The sequence below is a fragment of the Ambystoma mexicanum genome, chromosome 1p (genome assembly GCF_040938575.1).
Source record: "Ambystoma mexicanum isolate Mex_15411 chromosome 1p, UKY_AmexF1_1, whole genome shotgun sequence".
Classification (NCBI taxonomy): domain Eukaryota; kingdom Metazoa; phylum Chordata; class Amphibia; order Caudata; family Ambystomatidae; genus Ambystoma; species Ambystoma mexicanum.
Genome location: NC_090921.1, coordinates 388,251,561 through 388,270,245, shown reverse-complemented (window position 1 = coordinate 388,270,245; position 18,685 = coordinate 388,251,561). Strand labels below are relative to the sequence as shown.

Genomic DNA, 18,685 nt, shown 5'->3' with positions numbered 1-18,685 from the left:
CCTCAGCACATTTGACCTTACGTCAGGCTATTGGCAAATAGCCCTGACAGACCATGCCAAGGAGAAAACTGCATTTTCTACCCCAGTTGGCTTATACCAATTTAGGGTTATGCCTTTTGGGCTGAATAATGCACCTGCAACATTCCAAAGGATGGTAAATCAGGTTCTGGATGGGATGGAGGACTTCTGCATGGCATACTTGGATGACATTGCAGTATTCAGCCAATCCTGGGAAGAGCATGTTCACCACCTAAGACATGTTTTGCAGGCTCTTGGACAGGCCAGTCTGACCATAAAGGCAAGTAAATGCCAGATTGGTCAGAGTAAGGTGGTCTACCTTGGGCATGAGGTAGGGGGTGGAGAACTAAGGCTCAGTAAGATTGAAGCTGTGCAAAATTGGACAACACCTACTACTCAAACCCAGGTGAGAGCCTCCCTAGGCCTCACTGGGTATTACAGGAATTTCATAGAGAACTATGGGACCATAGCTTCTCCACTGAATGTAATCTCCTCTCCAAAATTCCCTAAGAAGGTCAAATGGAATGAGGAGTGCAATCAGGCCTTTGAAAACCTGAAGGAAGCTCTTTGCCAAGCACCAGTATTGAGAGCTGACCATCACCAAACTTTCATTGTGCAGACAGATGCTTCTAATGTAGGTATAGGTGCAGTCCTTAGCCAACTGGATGAGAAAGGTAGGGAGCATCCCATTTGCTTCATCAGCAGAAAGCTGAAGGATCCTGAGACAAGGTGGGCAACAATTGAAAGAGAATGTTTTGCTATTGTGTGGGCACTGAAGAAGTTTAGGCCATACTTGTATGATTCTACTTTTGTCATTCAGACGGACCACCAACCCTTGAGATGGTTGATGCAAATGAAGGAGGAAAACCCAAAACTATTGAGATGGTCAATCTGCCTTCAAGGGTTTGATTTCACCATTGAGCACAGGTCAGGGTGTCACCAGCAAAATGCTGATGGTCTCTCTAGGATGTATGTCATCGACTAGAGGTATGAGATTCATCCAGGAGTGGATTCAATCCTCCTGTCCCTGGGGGGTAAGCAGGGGCGTGTGTAAGGGAGAATTCTCTGTAAAAGGAATGGTTCGGTTAAAATTTTTTATTGTCCCTACGGGTCGGCCATGTGTTTTTAAGCCTAATTCGCTCGATTTTAGAAAAATTTCCTATGGACCTTATCCGAGTTTTCGTCCATTAAACGCACGCGAAAACAGGCATCAGGGCGCTGCCATTTTGTGATAATCCTATCACTTTCCCCATCGCCCTGGCTGACCTGCTTTTGCAGCACTAAATCATATCCCCCGCCCCTGAGCCTGTCATCAGCAGACGCGTACCGCCTATTTCACAACGCCAAAGCACGTCTCGCGTCAACAGTTGCTGCGCTTCAGCTAATGACGTGTCGCCATGGAAATGGCAGGACGCCTCTTTCCTCAATAAGTATAAACAGACCGTTTCACAACACACAGCAGCAGATTTTCGATTCCATTCCTCTCTGTGTTACTTTGAGTGTTCTGTGACTCGTTTCTGTGCTCTGGTCAGCTACCTTCGTTGCTTGTAGCCCATGTGAACAGATACCAGTACCACCGCTATAAATTATTTTAGTTTGTTTAACACACATTGGCTACAATAATGCCCTACATGTACAAGCCCGAGTATACAGAGGAGGAACTACTGGAAAGAGAAACACGCAAAAACAATGGGTCTTCGGACCGCAGTTGGGAGGACGATTCAACAGCTGAAGAGCCTGGACCTAATCGCATGGACGGTGTTTCCTCCTGGGGGACATGCAATCGGTGCGAGCTAATGCCAACCGAGGACGAGAACTGCTGCTGCTGTGAAAACTCTGGATGCGTGGCCTACATTTCGGAAGGCGAGCCACGACCGCAATGCATCACCGAGCAGCCAGACTTCAGGGCAGCCTGCCTCACACGGCCCGTGTTGAGGATAATGATGGTGCTTATGCACGAACTTCGCGCAACTGTTCGTCCTCGTAATCCGAGTAACGAGTAAGTATACTCTGCTTGTCATGCCACTCCTATTTCATGGTCTTCTACTACATCCAAAATTACGTATACATATTATTGTAACGCATGAAAGTCGTTCAATAATGTACAGTGTCTAGATAGCATTTGTCCGAGCAGAATGCCATTAGTTACAAGAATTGTCATTGACCACAAACGTTTATTAAACTTATCTTGGTAATTTAAAAACAGTTTGTTTCATTCCTTTTCACAGGTGGTACAGGCTGGTGGCCTATCGTTCCTTTACATGGTGGCTTCACGGGAGGCTTGGACACCGCGTTCGAAGAGTAATACCCGCCTGTGCCGTTCGTGCCATAAGAGAAACTTTGCCAAGTGACAGCGGTCAGTACAGGGGATTTTCTCTCGCTGTGCTGCAACCTGACTTGTACAATGTGTAAAGTCTTGTATTTTTGTGTCATCAAAATAAGATACAAAATAAAACACCACATATATTTTAACAGTTGTTTCGATTTTTTAAATGAATCAAGTGTGTCTCCATTCAAGGATGGACGTCAGACATCTGTGCTCCGAATGGGTGGAGGTCAGGTCGCTGTGAAGCAGGGTGGTCACTATCTAAGCTAACATAATATATTCTCAATAATGCATGCACTAAATAACACTTGTTCAAAGTCTTTCAGTCGGTTATGTCTCTATAAAAGTCACACATATCTATACTATCAATCAACACTGGACTATACAGGCCTTAGGTTAAGGGTCTTGACCACTATAATATACTGTTTGAAGTGTGGGTCTGTGCTCAAAAGAATCTCCGGTATGTGGCATTTGTTATTGATAGGCAACGATATACTGTGGTAGGGGTCTAATGTTAGTTGGGGATCTGCTAGGTGGGCATCATGGCGTGGTCAGTGGTCTGGCACATGAAGAGAATACCTTGCAGGGACACGGTCAGAATGGCAGTGAGTTTCCACTGGCGAGGGTGCGTGGGCAAGGACACGTTTGTGGAGATGAACGAGCTATGTGCTTATTTCAGGCTGGTTCACATGCAGGACAGTGATCTCAGAGGAAGAGTGATGTGTTACATTTATTAGCTCTTGCAAATACCTCTGGAGTTTTCCAGTCAGAGAGGGAACGAGGGTGGGGGCCATGTGCTCTGCGCAGTGAGGCCTGGTCACCAAGATGGAGTGGAAAGGGGTTACAAAAATGGATGCCCCGTGTCCTGCTCAGTGGTCCCATCTACGTGAACGTCAAACAACGTTAACATCACATAAGGGCAAGGGGCGAACCCACTACTGGAGGCACTTGGTCCGAGTTTCTACTGAGAAGTAAAGGAGGAGAGGGGCCTGATGGCCCCTCGCTCCCACACACTTGCCTGCACGCCCACCGGCCCATCCATCCCACCCCCCTCTATCAAAGGTGGTTGGCACCCGGGGATGAGGGCTGGCATGGGGGGCTGTCACGGGCGCAAACGGCCAAGGTGCCAAACAGCATGTACACTTCAAAAGGTATCCCACGCCCAGGGGCCATCGCTCACATGACCTCATCAGACCCCGTGTCTCCAGGCAGGACTCCCCTGAGGCAGGCCGCCCCTGAGGCAGGCCGCCCCTGAGGCAGGCCGCCCCTGAGGCAGGCCGCCCCTGAGGCAGGCCTCCCCCTGCAAACCACATACCACGACATACACATGTCATTCATTCACAAACACACCCCTTTTTCTAATACTTTATAAACCACTTGATGTCTCATGAGAACATCTTTGTGCTTTGCAAGTCAACTCCTGAACCTTCTACCTGAGAAGCACTGAGATCTATGTTAATCTGCTCGTTGTCGTGCTATCAGTGACCGCTTCGAGCAAACTCGTCAGTGTGCTACCTGTGGCCATCTACCTGTTCTCCTGCAACAAACTGCTCGGCCTGCTGAATCCAACTGTTTGTTGGTCAAGGTAAGGCCATGTATCCTAGTCATATTTCAGTAATTTTTACATTTCTATCTATTTGCGATTACAGTACCCAATAGTGCTATGGTCATTGGTCTCATTGCTATTGACTTGAGTTTCAATTGTTATGCTATCAATAGATCTATTTATTTTCATCTGTGTCAATTGTCATCGAATTGCATCCTTCGGGGGTCCAGTCTACAATGTAAGCATGTTTCCTTCTCGTGTAAGACAGAACATTCAAGGGACGAGTCACATGTTCAGAGTTACATCACATCATTTAAAAAATGTCTAACTTATGCAAATACTAAGCCGCACATGATTAACTGGTATAGTTACGGCGACCAAAAAAAACCTTGCATTGAACATGGTATGGTTCATTTACTTTATTATAAAACCTTGATGAATAAAAATGTCATAATCTTGATAGTTACTTTTCAGAATTTTCAACAATGCCTGCCTGTTCGATTAGCGGTTGCCCTTCGAAGACCCATGCTAAATCTGAAGGCACTACAATGCATGTATTCCCTAAAACTGTTGATCGAATGAGAGAATGGGTCAGACATTGCGGATATCCACCGGAAGAGCTTGAAAGTAGAGTCCAGCAAGTCTTTGAGGACAAGAGGGATGATCGATACCTCATCTGCAGCCGGCACTTTTCCTCGAACATGTACACCACATCTTGGGTAACAAAGAAGAATAAACGGCGAACGACGCGAAAATTGCTCGCAAACGCTATTCCAACTCTATTCGTACACTGGTGAGTCAAGTGTCCGGATTTAGCTTTAGGCCTTGCGGAAGTGTGTAGGTAGCCGCATGGATATTTTAGGTGTTGTGTCCCTTGTAATACTTTCGATATTGATATGAGTGTATACCTTTTTGAATAATGACATTTATCAATACATTATTTTTCGATTTTTTAACCCCCAAAGGAAATCTATTTATGGGCACAGGGAACTGTGCTATATTGCGCATTTTCAACAGCATTATTCTCAAGTATTCTGTCGGTTTACATGGCAATTTTTTAATATTTGCATTTCATTATCAAACAATAATTTACCTTTACAACTGCTTGACTATCCATTGAATCTGAAACAATAACATTCTACATCCGTGACGTGCCCGCAGTTATCAACCACTTCTAGCGTGTATCAGGTAATCATACTTGGCTGTTCCGCTACAGACTTGTTTTATGCATGTCAAGTAATAGTTTTTATGTATCGTGTGATTATTTTACCAATTGTTTGGTTAGTGCTTTCCAATTGATATACACCTTAGTTGTTGTCCCTGGTGTTTGTTTTCAGTTATAATTAGTGTTATCCATACTAATGCAAGTACTGTCTTTCAGGGAGATGCTGAAGCGTCCACCACATTGACAACAGCCCTAGATGTTCTTCCGCAGAACGAAGTATGGATACTGACAGCTCCATCGACCGTGATCATCAGGACTGGAACACCATGTTTCATTCGTGGTTAGCCATCGATATGTACCTGTGCGGTCGACCCCAAGTGTGTGTTGTGTTTTCAATATTGCAATCCTTACTAATGCAAATACTATGTTTTAGGCAGTTGAAGCGTCAACCCACGCACTTGATGCGGAGCCTGACATTCAAGTAATTCCAGAGGAAGTGGAAGCGGGACCATGCGGATACGAATCGGCGCAACAGCTTTCGGAAGTACGCACCACATTTACAACATCCATAGATATTCTTCAGCAGCACGAGGTATGGATACTGACAACTCCATCGAGCGTGATCATATAACGTGATTCCATTTGATATACTTTCCTCCCTATTAACGCAAGTACTGTGTTTCAGGGAGACGATGGAGCTTCCACTACAATCACAAGATCCAATTTAGATGATGCAGATGTAAAGAAATCGGAGAAATAAGTCAATTAAATCTGATCACATTTAAATATTCCTTGATTCTTTTAGACAATGCATCATTTGTGGTTATCTCTTTATATGTACATGTGCCGTCGAACCCAAGTGTGTGTTATGTTTACAATATTGAAAACCATACTAACGCAAGTACTGTGTTTCAGGGAGTTGCTGATGCCTCCTCTCCAATACAATCATTCATGGCAGTCCATGCAGAGCCAGAGGTATGGATACTGACAGTTCCATGGAACTAGGTCATCAGAGCTCGAATACTTGTCGTTTGATTGTTCTACACAAGGTTTAATTCGTGTTGAGCTATTGAGATGTACCTGTGTGTTCGTCCTCGCGTGTGTTTTAGGTTATCAATATTGTGATACATAGTAATGAAAGTACTATGTTTCAGGGAGTCGATGGAGCCTCATTCCATGCTGTCTATGCGGATACAGAAAATAGTCGTTGCAGCGCAAGAGGAAGGGAAGAGATGCGGAAACTAATCGGAGCTACAGCGTGCAGATGTTGAAGGTCGAGTCAAGAAAGTTGCAAAGAAAAGAAACAAAAATAAGGTTAGTTACAAACAGTTCATAACTTTAGAATTTCTTTGTGCTGGGGACTATTTTATGTTTTTTCCAGTCAATTGTACTATACTTTATCTTGTGTTTAAACTGAACATCCCTTTTCCAATCTGTCCTCTAGGTACCCGTGGGTCTACGAACTATACATACACAGACAGTGAAGCGAAAGATGTTGCTTGCCAGACCATTTACACTATGGAGGAACCATTAATTCAGACGCCGCGTGTTGAGACTAGAGATGCTCATATCCAATGGCCAGAACATGAAATGAATGTGTCCGGAGTATCCAGTAAAGTTGTAATGGACCATTGCTACAGTGCGACTGCACCACCACAAAAAGTTGATACTGAATGTATTGAGGATAGCTCGGAAGTAGTCGCAGATCAATTCACACAATCTACACCCGCCAAAAAATTGCCACCAAAAAAGCTGTCGACAATGAGGTGTTCTCCCATCAATGTTCAAGTAACAGATGTTGAAATGACAGAATGAACCAGCAGCAGCATTCACCGACGCATCAGAACCTGATATCGGCAATATTTCTTTCAGTTGTGGTGAAATGTCCTCAACGATGCAGTCCGAAACAAGTGTGACACCGGATGACAGTCTAATGAAAGAGGGCAAATATATAGTATTCGACAGTTGTTTGATGGATATTGCAAGTATGCTGAAATGTGGGCATTCCGTCAGAGGGAAAGTATGTCGGAGGCCATTGATTCATGTGACTCGTCAAAAACAAGGCAGTAACGTCAAAATACATGCCGCCTGTAGATTAAATCATGCGTTCTCATGGTCTGCACAACCAATGCTGGGAAGCTGCCAGCAGGCAATCTACTGTGTGCAGCTGCATCACTTTTTAGTGGGTCCAGTTTTAGAAAGTTAGAGTCTTTCTTTCAGTTTGTGGGACTTCATTTAATTTCTAAAACACAGTACTACAAATACCAACATGATTATCTGTTTACGGCCATTAGTGATGCTTGGAAAATTGAACAATTGTCTCTACCAAGTACATTCGAAGGGAAACGATTCAGGCTAGCCGAGGATGGACAGTGCGACAGCCCTGGATTTTATGCCAAGTACTGCACCTACCACTTTCAGGACATGGATAGCAAGAACATTGCGAGTTCGGTGGTCGTGCAGGTAACACAATGTACATCCTCAGTGGCCATGGAGAAACTAGGATTTATAAAATCAGTGGAATATCTACAATCAAGTAGAATGCACATCGACCTCATAGCCATGGACAGGCACGTTTCAATTGCCAAGACAATGAGAGAGCAGTTCCCACATATTAAACATCAATTTGATGTATGGCATCTTGCTAAATCAATCAATAAGAAAATCTCGGCTGCAGAGAAAAAAAAAAGGTTTGGAAGTATTTCACAGTGGTCCCAGTCTATCAGCAACCATCTTTGGTGGAGTTCCAAAACTTGTGAAGGGTCAGTGGAAATACTACTTGAAAAATGGCAGTCACTGATGCACCACTGTACCAACGTTCACCGCTGGTCAGAAAACCTACATTTCCACCAATGTGAACATGGCCCTTTGTCCCCAGAGGAGGCAAGGAAGAAGAAATGGTTGATTCCATCTTCACCGACACACAAAGCCATTGAGAAGATTGTTTTCAATAAAACTCTCAAGAGATTTGAGGGGACTGACAGAATTCTGTCACATAGGAGGTTTGGAGGTGTTCCACAATATGTGCCTAAAGTACAGGCCAAAGCGCATGCATTTCAGCATACAGGGCAAGAAACATAGGTCTCTACTTGCGGTCTTGGCCCATAACGAGAATCTCTGCCGTGAACAATCTAGGATTACGGGTAATGTAAGGATGCCTCGCTACACTAAGGTGTTTTCTAAAAGAAGTAAGCAATGGGTCATCAAACCAGTCTATGAGGAAATGGAGTTCGACTTTGTAAAAAGCCTTATTGTTGCTGTACTCGAGAAGCACAGATATGAAATTTTGAACGTTTCTGTGCAGAGCACTGATGCATTGCCACCAAACATTGCCACTGTGCCATGTCCACCCAAAGCAGAGCTGGTTGTGAAGTACAAATCCCTGTTTAAATAATTGTAATATGATTGTCTTTTTGTAAATAAATGTTATTGTACAGTGTACATACAAAGTATGCTAACCCTAACCCCTCCCTTCACCATCCTGGGTGGCGAACAACCTGGGTGTCATGTTTGACTTCTCTCTCTATTCACCTCATATCGCTGACCTTGTCAATATGTGTATGTATATATTTTTGTTGCTGTAACTAAGTTTCGCAAGGCTTGCGTATTGCAAATAATAAAACAAACAATAAATCTCACTTTCAACTCAACTCCTCGGGTACGTTATACTTTCCCTGACCTTCCCCCAAAAAGTCAATGTCTCCATAGTTATGGTTCTCTAGGGCTACAAAGCTCGCGGACAAGGAGGACAAAATTGGGGGCCTCAGAACGCGCCAAGCGAGCCGTTGCAGATGGGAAAGAAGCCAGTCCACATTTGCACATTGAGGCCTAGTACATAGATGGATTCGAAAATTCAAGTTCTCACAGATGGCTTTACTACGGGATATTGCAAAGTAAGAATGTATGCTTGTTTAGAGTGAAGGTCAGCGGCTTTGATTGTCAACCGACGGCCTGAAGAGGCCCACAACTCACACTGGCAGTATAAGGTTCTATTGTTTTTTGACCTTGAGAGACAGAGACCATGCCGAAAGGACTTCATTTGAAGGAGGGGTGCAATAACGTAAAAGACGATAAGGCAGAAAATTCTGAAACTAGACCGAGTTTCATGTTAGTTCAGTATACGAAACATTGTTGTCAAGAGCACAGTGGGATTTACGGACTGCATTACGCAAAGACGCAATGGAAATTGCAAACATAATGTAAGTAACTCTTTAGACGCTTTTATACCGAAATGAAGAATTAATCAATGAATGAATGAATGAATGAATGAATGAATGAAGAGCAAGTAAAACGTTTGTGGGATCGTCTTTGTACCGGGCACATGCGTATGTAGGTCCACATTCCACACGCATGTAGACAAACAGTCGTTTTTCATTGTGTTAACCTCGATTTATTTCGTTAGTTTTCGCATTGATTTTAGAGCCAAACATACTGCATTGCACTATCCTTGAAAGCAAATAGTTTCAGATCGGCTGCAATAAAATGAACAATATTAATAAAGATCAGCTGGCGAGACTAATTAATTATAGTTTTTATGTTTTCAAAACAGGTATATCCTACGCTACTGCTACTGCCACCAGTTTCAGACCCCCGGCAGATGGTTACTTCAACCGCCAGCTGCAGCTTATCGTAAACAACTGCACCACTTTGACGATCTTATGGGACGATCGCCAAGGGCCCATATGTCCTTATGCGGTACTAGCGGCTAGAATCAACATATCAACCTTTACGCTGGCCCAGTGCCTAGTTGATGGAACAGCCTTGCGGTTCACCGTGCGACCAAAGTGCTTCTTTTAACGAAAACCAACATCCTGTGTACCATAAAGAACAGCGCGTGACTCACGATAAAACGCAACAGGATTTGCGCATAGAGAGAAAAGAAAAAAAAATGACATTCCGATTTAATATGCCAATTGCTGAATATTCTATAAACATTTAATGTTAAATAAATGTACTTTACCAAATGTACCGTGTTGCTGTTTGATTTGAAAGTACAGTTTCATATTCCGAATTGTGGCGCGCTGTGTTGTGAGTTGATCTGTGTTGGTTTCCGGGTTGTGTGTGAAGTCGCGTAGAAGACGACTAGGCGCGTTTGCCTACGCAGCACAGTAACGTCACAGAGAGAGGCGGGGAATATGAATGTTTTGATAATGGCGGGGGATATGATTTAGTGCCGCAAAAGCAGGTCAGCCAGGGCGATGGGGCAAGTGATAGGTAAATCACAAAATGGCAGCGCCCTGATGTCTGTTTTCGCGTGCGTTTAATGGACGAAAACTCGGGTAGGGTACATAGGAAATTTTTCTAAAATCAAGCGACTTAGGCTTAAAAACGCATGGCCGACCCGTAGGGAAAATAACAAATTTTGACCGAAGCTACTAGTGTTAAATTGAGAACAGAACCAGTACAAACCATCATATTGTGGAAGTACTGGTAGGGGTTATTAGATTGCCCCTGGGTCTGTCTTTCGAGGGGGCACTGTGCAGTCCCCCCTCGTCAAGTTTCTGGCTGGTGGCAGTGGTTACCATGCGAAATATTCCACCAGAATATTTCCTATGGGATTTTCCCATTCATTTTAAACGCACCACTTTTTTGGTGCAATGTTAAAGATACAGCCGGGTTATTTATTTAATATTTATTCCCCGGTTCGGTCTTTTTGCCAGGACTCGGTTTTAAAATGGCGTTTGTGTTCGCCTCTAACTCCAACCCAAGTCGAGCCCTTTGTTCCACTTTTTGGCGGGCTTCTGCACAGAAGCCTCCAAGAGTGGTGCCACTCTGTCTGGGTCTACAGGATGTGTGGGAGGAGGGGGTTTAGGCACCCTAGACTGAGTTGCCTCGGCAACTCAAGTCACACTCTTGTGTGATTGGCCCAGTGGTGAGCCACCCGGCTCACCACTTAGCATGTTTGAGTGACAGCTAGGACTGATGAATGGGGGTTTTCTGCATAAAAGCAGGGCTTTGGGGACTGGAACTTCAGAAGTCGCCACAGGACCAAAGAATCCGAAGATGGAGAAGCTGAGCCAACCTGAAACGACGACACCACCGGTGGAGCCCTGCCGAACGGTCTCACAACTTCCCAACGACAGAGAAGATCTTCATCCCGGAGATGAGTCTTCCTCTGAACTGGTGGGGATAACCAGTTCGCCCTCTTTTCGCCTTCCTGGATCGTCTCGTGGTCGAATCGCCCGTGCCAAGCACCCCGGCGGCCAAATCGCCACGCTTCACCACTACCGCGAATAAAATGCTAGTAGCATTTAACCGGGAAAACTCAGCGGCTGGTTTCTTCCCTGGCAGTGCAACGACCTCCAGCTTTCCTCCACGTCGAGATCTTCTCTTACCCTGGACGAAGCACCGACGTTGCACCTGCTGCCACGAATAACTGCCCCCGCTGGAGCTTTCTCACTATTTCAGGTACTGTGTCCCGCATGGTCTCCCTTGCAACAGACTGTTCAAGGTGTGCAGTAAATCGTTGACTCTCTATCCTGGGGTGACTTGGGACCTGCTAACTAACTTTTTCTGAACTCATCCAACCCTTTTTGAAGGATCTACAAAGACTTTTTAAAGTATTATTCAACTGTGTGATCTTGGACACATTCCGCCTTGCTCTCTCCAAGAATGGGCCTGGCCTATGAACTTCTTGCTCTAACAGTAGACCTTTTATGACTTGCTGTGGTTCTTTTAAAAGTGTTGGTATTGTGTACTTTCCTCATTCTGCCTTTTTCCCTCCCTTTTTAACTAACTTATTGGAGTGCCATCTTAGGTTAAGCGCTCACCTCTGTCTGCAAATAAGTGGTGTTTTAACTAAGACTTGTTCAATAGGTAATCAGGGATGTATATATATTGATAGTGACAGTGTTTGTACTTGCTTGCCTTATTAGTGTTAGTGTATTTTACAAGTGCGTTTTTAAATAAATAATTATATACTTTTATACCAAAGCTCTGCTCAGTGTTTGCTTGTGCTACTGTATCTCTGTACCTATTTTGTATGCTCTATATACTGTCTAACTCTTCTTGAGAGAAGTCTGGCTGCTCAGCCCCAGCTACCAGGTAAATCTGGGTGATACAGACTGCTACCAATTGGGTTTACTGCCAAAACCTGTAGTCCTAAGCCTTTTGCAGTGGTCCCTAAGGGAACTGTACAGGTTTCTGCCTAACAGCAAATAAAATAGGAGTGCTCGTTGAAAGCTGGAAAATCGAAGTGGTCATGCAGAGGTCTGTAGAAAAAAAGTCATGCATATTCGAAAGTCTTCGACATCAGGAAACGGTCCGAGGCCGACTGAGGGAGACCGAAGGTGCAATAGGTTAGGGGAAGGGAACGCCTAACGGAGGTGAATTAAACTTGGGGAAGGGAACCCCTGCTAGTGTTTGGTTTTGCTGTGAAAGGTCTGAGCCTGGCTGAGGGAGACCGTTGTGTACTTTTGTTGTGGAAGGAATGAGCCCGATTGAGGGAGACCGATGTGAACTTTTGCTTTCAGAGGCCTGATCATGACAGGTTGGGACCGACGTGAACTTTTGGTTAACTGTGTTTTGTAAAGTGGAAAGTAAGGCATTAACGTGGAAGGAAAGACGGGCCTCGATCCACGTTTTGAACTGCCTATTGTGTTAAGTGCCTGAGCCAGAGTGTGTTATCTTGCCTGCAGGGAGCGCCTTACTCTGTGCTGTCCAACACAGGGAAGAGAGCTTGCTCAGCCACATTTATTCTTTATATTTGAACAACAACTTTATTTTGCATACATATTCTACTTTTCACACTTTTTGTAGAAGATATAGGTCAGGCATTAGGTTTTGTGAGTATAGGCCATTTTGATTTTTTAGAATTAACTAGGACCGTTTTATTTATTATTTGATGGTCAAGACTACTCCTATCTTAGCTATAGGGCAACGTAGGAATTTCTCCAACCCAATTGAAACTTCAATAAAGGTTTTACAAATTGTAGCTTTTGTGTCAGTATCATATTTGTGATACCATGCCTCCCTTATATAGTGTGCTGAACATTTAACTACACATTATGCAGTAGTGTCTACTACACCCCAGGCGTCTCCATGTCTGGTGAAGGTTATCACTAGACATTGCCAGCTTTCAGTTTTTTCATGAGTGAGTGTACATCAGGTTTTCTAGAGGACAACTATAAGATTGAGTTTATTATTAATAGTTACGTATCACAGCAGTGACCACACCTTGCTTCCGTTTTGGTGCCAGAACTTACAACATACTTTTTGGTGGCACAAATCAGCTATCATAAAACATGATTTGGTCAGTTGAAAATGCACAGCAAGTGGTGCTACAGATGGCTATATATGCCCCGATTAAATTAACTTCAGCATTATGGAGAATAAGCTGGACGCTGGGTAAGAAAATGCACACAGTATGGTTTTCAATGCAAGCATTGAGACGATAATACAGTAAATACACACAGGCGCTACATATTTTGTAAAAATAGGAGTGAGATACTCATTCGAAATATCCACTTTCAAGGAGCTTACCAAGCTGGGTATCGTTAGGATTTAAGACTGGGTTTGCAACCATAAATTTCTTACATTGAAAAATTTGCAGACGAGCGGGGGGAATACAAACGCAACAGATATATGTAGAGCTCAAAAGGAGCTTAAAAGTAAAACACCAGGCTTTAACAGGATCACAAATAAATGTGATTTCCCTATTGTTGACAATGGTGATTTTAGATCAGAGGTTTGTAAAACGAGGGAAAGGGGTTTCCTCTTATTTTTATAGAGGGGCCTGAATCTGGAGGAAAGATTATACTGTGGAGAAGGGAGTGGTTTCAGGCTACCTCTTCCTCTGAGATACTTACAGGTGTGGCACAAAAATACACAAACAGATCCTAGTACTTGAGATCTGTGTTTTTATTGTAGTAGAACACAGCCTTAAAAGTACACAAACATATTTATTTACACACAAGGAACAGTTTCTTTTTCTTAACATACAAACACAAGTACAAAAGTCCATGTTGACATTATATTGTGTCATCATATAATGCAGCTGTTTCATCGACATAAGCAATGTGAGGATTAGTACATAGTGACTGAGAGTGCAATGTTACTAGACATGCACCTATCGAGTCGACACTCAAAGTTGTGTTTCCAGCTATGAACAAAAACAGGTGTTGATGCAGTAATGTCCTAGAGCTTTCCTCAGGACTGGTTAGACAGAAAATTGTAGATTAATCTTCCACATGTCGTTCAGGGCGGGGAAGAGGTTGTGGATGGAGAACAAGTGCAAGATATCCAGCCCAACAGCAAACTACAGGTCAGTGTACCCATAGCAGCGCCTGCGCCACAGACACCCGTAGGGGGGAGGTTAGCTCTTTTTGCACAGGCATGGGACTCCTTATCAGGAGATGCATGGATCAGGGACGCAGCGCGCGGCCTGCGCTTAGAGTTTTTCGCTCAACCTCATCAAACCACTCGTCCTGCACCATTAGTTATGTCCATAGCAGACGAGGAAGCGTTAGATGGCGAAATACGCAATCTACATCTAAAACAAGCGATTCGCCCCTGCTCAAGCCAAGGCGGATTCTTCAGTCCCATATTCTTGGTTCGCAGGAAGCAAAAAGTACGCCCAGTTATAAATTTGAGAGCTCTCAACGACTTCATTGTCTACCATCACTTCAAGATGGAAGGGATACACATGCTCAGGGACATCCTGAGGCCAAACGATTGGCTTGTGCGCCTGGACTTGAAGGACGCCTACCTAGCAGTTCCTATTCACCAGGCCCACATAAGCTATCTCAGATTTTCCTGGAAAAACCAAGACTGGGAGTGCACGAGTTTACCCTTCGGGCTCTCCTCAGCGCCTTGGGCCTTTACCAAACTTCTGCGACCCGTAGTAGCTCGCTTGAGAGAACTGGGAGTAAGATTGATAGTCTATCTAGACGACATTATCTTCATGGCTCATTCTCAAGCCCTATTAGTGCATCAGGCCAGAATAGCCATCGACCTTCTGCACAGTCTTGGTTTCCTAAAACTGGGAGAAATCTGTACTGCGTCCATCCCAGAATCTAGAATTTCTCGGATTCTTGGTGGACACCTTGAACTCGCAACTTCATCTTCCCGTGGCCAAGATACATGCGACACGGAGGGAGATCCGCAGACTTCTACAGAGAGACCTCATATCTCTTCGAGAGTTGGCAAGAGTAATCGGTCTCCTGTCGTCTTCCATTCAAGCGATTTTTCCCGGTCCTCTTCATTACAGAGAATTGCAAAGGCTCAAGGGTCAGCATCTGAGACGGAGCCTCTCCTACTCTCAACGTCTGACACTGTCGACCTCTGCGCGCACGGAGCTCAATTGGTGGCTCACTCATATGGAAGCTTGGAACGGCAGAGCCATTTTCGGATCCACCCCGACATTATCATAGAATCAGACGCCAGTCGCTCCGGTTGGGGAGCGAGATGCGGCTCTGTAGCCACAGGAGGGTTCTGGTCTCCTCAGGAGCTGAAAATGCATATAAACTGTCTGGAGCTTCTCGCCGGCTCATTCGCTGTGCGCTCCTTTGCCAGAGGCAAAGCGAGTTGTTGTATCTTACTAAAGATGGACAACATCTCCGCAGTACGGTACATCAATCACCTGGGAGGGACCAAGTCAAGACCTCTAGCGGAATTAGCCAAGGATTTTTGGCATTTCTGTCTGGAACACCAGATCTCGGTGACAGCGGAATATCTCCCAGGGTTCACAAACGTAGTGGCGGACTGGCACTCCCGTCACTCCACAGATTTCAGCGACTGGAGGCTCGACAGAGAAGTCTTTCTCCGCCTCCAGCGAACATGGGGCCCCATGTCCGTAGATCTATTTGCATCCCGTCTCAACTCCCAGCTACCCATCTTTTACAGTTGGAGACCGGACCCAGCAGCAGCTGTGACCGATGCATTCCTACAGCAGTGGGCCCAGGGGATTCACTATGCCTTTCCTCCATTTACAATGATAGCGAGGACCCTGGCGAAGGCCCGTCAGGAGCATACGGACCTGGTCCTCATAGCCCCGGTCTGGACCTCTCAGACCTGGTATCCAGTTCTTCTGGAACTTTCTTCGGATTTTCCAATCCTTCTACCCCAATTTCCAGATCTCCTTCTGGATCCGTCAGGACAGCGTCACCCCCTTTCTCCTCAACGGATCACTGAACCTAGCAGCCTGGAGGATTTCAGGTCAAGGTGGAGGATTCCCGGCATATCAGCCACGGCAATCAACCTCATTGAGGAAAGCTGGGCCCCTGCTACCCTCAAGAGATATTCTAGCTCCTGGAACGCCTGGAGTAACTGGTGCCGTAGGAACGGTTCACATCCAGTTTCAGCACCTATAGAGGAAATCCTAAATTTCCTGGCTTCATTAGTTGAAAGAGGCCTCGCCTGTAGGACGGTTAACGCCTACCGCTCAGCTATTTCCGCCGGACATGATCTCATTCAGGGGCTTCCAGCTGGAGAGCATCAGCTCGTCTGCAGACTCCTTAAAGGAATAAGACTTACAATTCTGCCCCCGTCTCGCTATAAGCAGCTTTGGGACGTCAACAAGGTTCTGAATCTTTTTCTGTCATGGCCGCATAACAAGGACCTGTCTCGGACTGCCTTGTCAGGCAAACTTACTACACTGCCCTGCTTAGTCTCCTGCAGGAGGGTCTCTGATGTTAGAGCTCTCGATCTGGCGGGCAGGACCTTTTCTCCCGATGGGGTGGTATTCCATTTGCACAGGAGAACGAAATGTAACTCGAGGGTTATTTCGTACCCCGCTTTCAAAGATCAACCTAAGCTTTGCCTAGTTAAATGCTTAAAAGTTTACGAGGAGCAGACTGTCCCGCTTAGGACTTCCCCTAACGGGCAACTGCTAATAGTCCTGCGTAAACCGCACAAGGCAGTTTCGTCTCCAACCCTAGCACGCTGGGTGCGCTGGACTCTGACTCAAGCAGGAATAGATACCCTGCATTTCGGAGCCCACTCCGTTAGAGGAGCAATGGCTTCCAAAGCATTTCAGGTCGGAGTACGCCTAGAAGATATCATGAGAATGGCGGATTGGTCAGGTGAATCAATATTCAAGGAATTCTACCTGAAACCGCTAGAACAACCAGCTTCTATCGTGGTAAGTAAGCTTTAAACAAGCATAATGGGAGCCTCCGGCCTTGACATAGAATAAAGATTTTCCATAATAACTTACTAGAAATTCTTGATTCAATTAAAGACACGGAGGCGAGCATTATCCCGCCCAGCAAGAGAAATAACAGCGCTACCACCTTTGGGTAATAATTGTGCGACTTGTCTGGGAATGTTACTGCTTATTGGACTGATTTATGTATGTCAAGTTAACACACTATTTCTCTCCCACCCCCGTAAGGGGAACTACGGTTCTCTGATGCATGAACTAATTCTAGTTACTTTCTTTTCTCTGACAGCGGCTTCAGACAAGCCCTCCTGATCGCCTAATCAGCTCTGCTTCAGCTTCAGTCTCGAGATGACCTCAGCTACAGTTCTTCTTTTCACCGTTTTTCAAGTTCGCAGCTTTCGAAAGAGGAAGTGACATAATTTGTATGACTGTTTATATGGACAGCCAGTTATTCATTGGTGGACTAAGTCACATGTTAGTGACCCTTTGCTGGACCTTTTCCTGAAGCATCTTGGGAAATGGAGTTTTTTCTTGGACTTACACTGTTTTTGTTATTTACTAAGTTCTTTGTGTTTTTTCATGCACCTTTTGTCTGCCACGCACTCCTGCGCTTTCAATAAGGTGCATTAACACTTGCTGCTGAGCTTTCTATTTATATATTAATAAAAGAAAGAGAAGCATAATGCTTGCCTCCGTGTCTTTAATAGAATCAAGAATTTCTAGTAAGTTATTATGGAAAATCTTTATTACATACCATCCATAAAACAACAAATGCAACATTTCTGCAACCAGCACAAGTTGGGAGAAGAGTTGGAAAGGAGGGCTGGATGTAGGAAGGAATACGTTAACCTTGTAAATTCAATTAACAGTACTATGATTTTTCATTGTGGATTCGTCAGCATAATCCGTGTATATAGCAATTAAAGGGCAATATTACAAAGCAAATGTAGAAGGATAAAAGACTGTTGCCTCCCTCAATATGTTTAAGGACAAGAGATAATCAAGAACACATACCAAAACTCAGGGTTCACAGAAATACCGTCCAAGTTAAAGCCAGCCAATTCAGGTCCCATCTCAACAAGAAACCGGGCCAGATTTTCTGCAGTCCCTCTGGTGCTGGTATCAACTGTGTACAAAGAAACAAAACATGCATTAATTAATATAAAACAAGGACAATTAAGGAATTCTGAGTATTCAAATTTCAAAACAATATAGTCAAAGACTTCCGCTTCAATTTTTCTTTACATCTGTTTTTCTTTCATAATATACAAAACGCATAGTGTGACAAGGTAGTTTGAAAACAAACATACACAAAATTGTAAACGGTTTAAAGTGCAACAACGCATATACATTTGCTGTACAAATGGGCAAAATACCTTCATATCAGTCCATGAATCAATTAACAATTTCACAGCAAGAAGGTTCCGATAGGTTTGTAATTTCATAATGGGCCTGTAAAATCCTTTTAGAGTATTTTAAAACCACTAAGGGTAATCGTTCTCAATGACGAACATGTTTTCCATAATTGAT

General features: G+C 44.4%; 1 protein-coding gene across 4 annotated transcripts in view; it reads right to left on the bottom strand.

Annotated features, from left to right (window-relative positions):
* The window catches only part of LOC138570755 (SURP and G-patch domain-containing protein 2-like), a 1,010,309-nt gene that overhangs the window by 370,251 nt on the left and 621,373 nt on the right, over positions 1 to 18,685 (bottom strand). For all 4 annotated transcript variants that reach the window (XM_069649142.1, XM_069649143.1, XM_069649145.1 and 1 more), the window contains one exon: positions 18,170 to 18,281. In XM_069649142.1, the coding sequence (XP_069505243.1) occupies positions 18,170 to 18,281 (112 nt within the window). The remainder of the gene's footprint in view (positions 1 to 18,169; positions 18,282 to 18,685) is intronic.